At 46.8% G+C, this 5770-nt stretch overlaps 1 protein-coding gene across 1 annotated transcript; it reads left to right on the top strand.

The window, feature by feature from the left end:
- Nucleotides 1–1978: 1978 nt before the first annotated feature.
- On the top strand, nt 1979–3442 carry TEX38 (testis expressed 38). Its single transcript, XM_004699454.1, has 2 exons — nt 1979–2015; nt 2838–3442. The coding sequence occupies exons 1-2, from the start codon at nt 1979–1981 to the stop codon at nt 3440–3442; spliced, it is 642 nt and encodes a 213-aa protein (XP_004699511.1).
- The last annotated feature ends 2328 nt before the right edge of the window (nt 3443–5770 follow it).

Genomic DNA, 5770 nt, shown 5'->3' with positions numbered 1-5770 from the left:
CCATGAAGAAAACCTCAAGAAAAGGCTGGCGTTGTCAACGGTATCATTTGGCTCGGATCTACAATGAATGCACGTGGAAGTGGCAATCAAGAAATCAAAATGACATACTCTGGTGATCAAATATGCTGCACGAGACCTTTTTAAAGTATCGAAGAGCAAGGATGTCACTCTGAGGATGAAGGCGCACCTGACTCAAGCCAGGGCGTTTTCAATCACTTCATGTTCACATAACAGTTGGACAGTGAATAAGAGAGAAGAGTTGATGCGCTTGAATTATGGTGTTGGTGGAGAACATTGAAAGTGCTGTGGACCGCCAGGAGAAATAACCAATCTGTTTTGGAAAAAGTCCAGCCAGATGCTTCTTAGAAGTGAGGAGGGGGAAACTGTCTCACAGCCTTTGCACAGGTTATCAGGAGAAGCCAGCCCCTGGAAAGGAACATCATCTTGGTCGAGGGTCAGTGAAAAAGAGGAAGACCCTCAAGGAGATGGACGTTATAATGGCTACCGAGAGGGGCTCAAACACACAAACAATTGCGAGGATGGCGCAGGACCAGGCAGTGTTTTCTTCTGTGGTACAAAAAAGGTCACGGAATCAATGACACCTAATAGCAACAATAGCAGCAACAACAACAACAAACGGCCAAGCAGAATGCATCCGGCAGGGAGCCTGATGGGGCCTAGGAAACGGTTTTCTAACTGAGCTGCGCAGCAATACATCAAACTGCCTCAGGTCTCTCGGGACCAAGCGAGTCCTAGAGGGATTAGTTACTACTGTGTTGGGTATCTACCTCAACTACTCAAGTATCTGTTGGGAATTCGACCAGACAACCAACTCGTAAGGTCCCTTAAAACGAACTGAAGTGACTGTCACAGAGTAGGGGGTTGAGCTAAGCTCGAAAGAAAAGTCAGTGTTCAGTGAGGAGGGGCGCTCCTGGCCAAAGGAGCAGAGTGAGTCTGGCTTCACAGGGGTAAGATCTGTGATGGAATCAGGTCTGGCTGAAGAGAAAGGCGTGTGAAGAGGGGGGAAGCAGATGAGGCTGGAAAGGGATGAAGGGCCAGATGGTGACATTCCCACAGGGCCCGATGCCTAGGAAACACCTGTCAACATTTGCTGAAGTAGCGATGCTAGGAAGGTAAGGGGAGGGGGGGGAGAAAGAGGGAACCAATCACAATGATCTACATATAACCCCCTCCCAGGGGGATGAACAATAGAAAAGTAGGTCAAGGGAGACATCGGTCAGTGTAAGACATGAAAAAAATAATAATTTATAAATTATCAAGGGTTCATGAGGAAGGGGGGTGGGGAGGGGGGAAAATGAGTTGGTACCAAGGGCTTAAGTAGAAGGCAAAGGTTTTGAAAATGATGATGGCAACAAATGTACAAATGTGCTTAACACAATGGGTGTATGGATGGATTGTGCTAAGAATTGTACGAACCCCCAATAAAATGATTTAAAAAAAAAAAAAAAAGGAAGGTAACTATCCAAGAGAGAGACTGGAGGAACCCAGGAAGGAGGGGATTACTTTGCTCTCTTGAGCAGAATTTTTCCTGACAACTTGGCCGTCGACTTCAGGAGGGCAGGGACTCAACACTGTGTGCTTCCTGCCCCACTCCTGTCACGGAGGTATCCATGATCTCCGTCCTGAAGACTAGGTACACCGCTAAGCCCCAGAGGGACGTGGGGCCCTTTCCTGGGGGGGGACTGCTTTGTGGATTGATCCAGGCAATTAACTGGTGAGTCAGTCTGTTAGAGAAATACTAGACCCCTAAGACCATACTGAATGAAGCCCCTTCCTTTCACTAGCCCAGGACTCCTCCATAAGCACTGCCCCCTGGAATGCTCAGTGCTTAGAACCCAGTGACCTCTCCCTTAGGGAACAATGGGCTGGACATTCTGGGGTGTCCCATTGGCTCGACATGGGCAAGTGGGTAAATTCTTTCTCCTTAGAGTAACCAGTTGGTATCAATGCTCAACTCATGGATCCCCCAGAGGAGGATCTGAGCCTGCCTGGCGGTAAATGCTCCTCTAATCCCTGCCCCTTGTCTTGTGCCCTTGGGTTTAGGAACACTTAGGAAAGACCCTTTGCATGGGTGGGATGGTAGCTGCCTGGATGGAGGGGTGATGAGCAGTTGGTCTCCTCCAGAACACGCAGAATTTCTTGAGGGCAGAGTCTGCGTTTCTCTTCCCAACCAGAGGGGGCACCCCAGGTCCATCACAGCTAGAATGGTTAAGGGGTATGGGGGAATGCGATGAAAGATGGGTACCTCCAACTACTGGTGAACTCTCACCTCCTTGATGAGCCTTGCCTTCAGTGAGGGTCCTCAGTGCAATGGATTGGGTGAACCCTGGCGGTGTAGTGGTTATGGGTTGGGCTAGTAACCATAAGGTCAGCAGTTCAAAATCACCAGCTTCTTTGCAGGAGGAACATGAGGTTTTCTACTCCCATGAAGAGTTACAGCCTTGGAAACCCACAGGGGCAGTTTTCTCCGTCCTGTAGGGTCACTATGAGTCAGAACTGACTTGATGGTAGAATTTTTGTTCTTTCTTTTTTCCCCTTCATTTTGGGGTTTGGGAACCAGAAATTTGCTTGTCTGAGCCTAGACAGGTCATGCCCCATCGAGACCTCCCTTTCTTTATCTAAGCTCTGTAAACATCTAGAAAGTTAGATTTATTATTTTAAATCAATACATTATCAACTTATTGATTTAAATAATGATGAGGTAAAAGAAAGGGTGGGTAAGAGGATGGAGTGATTCACGAATGGGCGAGAAATAGGAAAGCGCTTATGCTCTAAGCCAATCAGCCAGCCTGCTTTGTTTATGTGTTCTTACTCAGTGTGGATCTCCCTGTATTTTGGATTCCTGGGGCTGTGCTCTGTGCTAGCTGGCGGCTGCATTCTCTTTCTGCACTGGCGCAAGAACTTGCGGCGAGAAGAGCGTGCCCAGGAGTGGGTGGATGTGATGAGAACGGCTACGTTCACCTATAGCCCGCTGTTGTACTGGATTAATAAGCGACGGCAGTATGGCATGAATGCAGCCATCAACATGGGCCCTCCCCCTGCTGTCACCAAGACTGAGACTGAGGCCCCAAACCCAGATCCTCTGTGGGAGTTGGATGTTCCCGAAGGCAGGACCCATGCTGTCCAAGACAGTAGCCCCAAAGTTGAGGTCCCCATCACCCTGAAACCTGCACTGCAGCTGATACACTATCCCCTGCCCACCCCAAGGCCGCAGCCTCAGGCCAGCGCCTCACTCCCCATAACGGTCTTTGAGGAGGTGCCCTTTGCTTCATCCCTGTGCAACCTCCCTCCCATGGTGAACCATTCTGTCTCCTACCCTCTGGCCATCTCTCCTGACAAGAACAACCACTTCCATTCTCTCCCCACACTGGCCCGAGGTGACCACCGTGCTAATGCCAAGCCTATTGCTTCCGAATTGTAGACTCCTCTCCCTGGAAGTTGCAGACATCGGGGAGCAGAGTAGGAAATGAAACTAACCTCAGAGAGATGTATTAGGTGCATCTCTCTGGTACAGAGAGTCAGGGCTTATCTGGATGTCACTAATGAAAGATTAAAAAAAGAAGAAAAAAGTCCAAGGTTCCTTTGTGTCTCATTTTGCTATTAGGAGGGCAATGTCTTTCCCCTCGTTGAAGGGGACACTTAGCGAACCAAGCTGAAGGTCACTAAGTCTCACCAACACAGTTGGGAACGAAACCAGCAGGGAGGACTGGCTCAACATCTCCCCACTGAGGATTTGTTAAAGACCAGTAATGTGAGGCAGGTCCTGGGCTAGGTCCCCAAAGGGGCTGTGCTTCGGTTGGACTTAAGGACAGCTGCCCACACAGTGGCCAAGCTGCAGGCCAAGCCAAGTCCCCATCAGGCTGATGAATACACAGCTGCACAGACTGCATTCCTTGTGAACAGATTGTGTATCGGGTTTTGAGACATATTGGGTTTTCAGACCACTGACAAATGTGTAACACAACCCCCCTTCTTCAAATGAAGAAAATCACGTTCAAAGGACATTTTTGTTTTGTTTTATTTTAAATGATTCAGAGGCAGGACTTAAATCTGCTTGATTTTTGCAGTGTACATCATGGTGTCCCTTTCCAAGTATATCTTGTTAGAAAACACCGTACCACCACATAAGTGCTGTTGGGTGCAAGTTGCAATTAACTCAGAGTTCATAGAATGGCTTGGGGAAAGGTTGGCTAATGAATCCCCTAAAATTACACAGAAATGTATCCATCAAAGTGATTGTTGTTGTTCGGTGCCCATGTTCAACAGAATGAAACATTGCCCGGTCCTATGCCATCCTCACAATCACTGCTATGTTGGAGCCACTGTGTCAGTTCATGTCATTGAAGGTCTTCCTCTTTTTCCCCCATCGACTTTAACAAGCAAGTGTCCTTGTCCAGAACTGGCGGCACCTGATGACAAGTCTAAAGGATGAGACTCAGTCTTGCCATTGCCATCCTTGCTGCTCAGGAGCACTCCGCTGTACGTCCAAGACAGAGTTGTTGGGACCCAGGGCCCTTCAGAGTTAAGGTCTACTACATGGGAGTATGAATAGCTTGCATTTTCTAGAAATGATCTTAGAAGGAGAAACAGATAACACTAGGCTATTTGTTCCCAGGTTAAATATAACGCAGCGTAGCTCCAGGGCATAGTTCTCTCTTCCATGTTGGGAATGAGCAAATGCTTCCCACTCATATTTATAAATGAGCTAAGCAAGTCTTCTTGAGTGGGGAGAGTCACCCTAGATTTATTTTGGGGGAGAGGGGTGCGGAGGGCACGAGAGATTCCAAATTTAGCCAAATGTGTATGAAAAAGCCCCAGGCCCTGAACAACCCCTCTCTAGCATTGGATTTCAAGGCTTTTTATTTTCAAAAGATACAACACTTTTTGAGAAGGATGAGGGTAATGAATGTACAAATGTGCTTTACACAATTGATGTATGTATGGATTGTGGTAAGAGTTGTACGAGCCCCTAATAAAATGATTTTTAAAAAAGATACAACACTTTTTGAAAACATGCTCTTATATTGACTCTCAAAATATAAAACAGGCTTAAGTGGTGCTCTTCTGTTGAGGTAAAACCAGGGGTGCACTCTTCCCTCACACAGCCTGCCGCCCATGTCCCTGCAGGTGCCTATTTCTGTGCCTGTGCCCTTTATGTGCTTGTCCAGGCCAAATGTGATTCTGAAGGTAAATTCTGGAACTTTGTGCCCATCATCTGTTAAGTAAGTCTCGCCTTTTTTTTTAAAGCTATATAATTTTTTTTTTTTTACAAAACAAATCTTATCACCTTCAAAGTATTCTCCATTACACTTAATGCATTTGTGAAATCTGCTATTGCATTATTGAAAACATTTTTCAAAGTCATCTGTTTGGATGTCTAACAGCACCTCAGTTTTTTTTTTTAATCATTGTATTAGGGGCTTATACAACTTATCACAATCCATACATACAATTGTGTAAAGCACATTTGTACATTCATTGCCCTCATCATTCTCAAAACATTTGCTCTCCACTTAAGCCCCTAGCATCAGCTCATTTCCCCCCTCCCTCATGAACCCTTAATAATTTATAAATTATTGTTTTGTCATACCTTGTCCTGTCCGACGTCTCCCTTCACCCACTTTTCTGTTGTCCATCCCCCAGGGAGGAGGTTATATGTAGATCCTTGTTCTCGCTTTCTGCCCCACCTTCCCTCCACTCTCCTGGTATCGCCACTCTCACCACTGGTCCTGAAGGGATCATCCGTCCT

This window comes from Echinops telfairi, unplaced genomic scaffold (assembly GCF_000313985.2).
Source record: "Echinops telfairi isolate 266 unplaced genomic scaffold, ASM31398v2 ScPeMD7_443;HRSCAF=831, whole genome shotgun sequence".
In the NCBI taxonomy this organism is placed as follows: domain Eukaryota; kingdom Metazoa; phylum Chordata; class Mammalia; order Afrosoricida; family Tenrecidae; genus Echinops; species Echinops telfairi.
The sequence above is the reverse complement of the archived record's forward strand: the minus strand, read 5'-3'. Positions and strand labels throughout refer to the sequence as shown.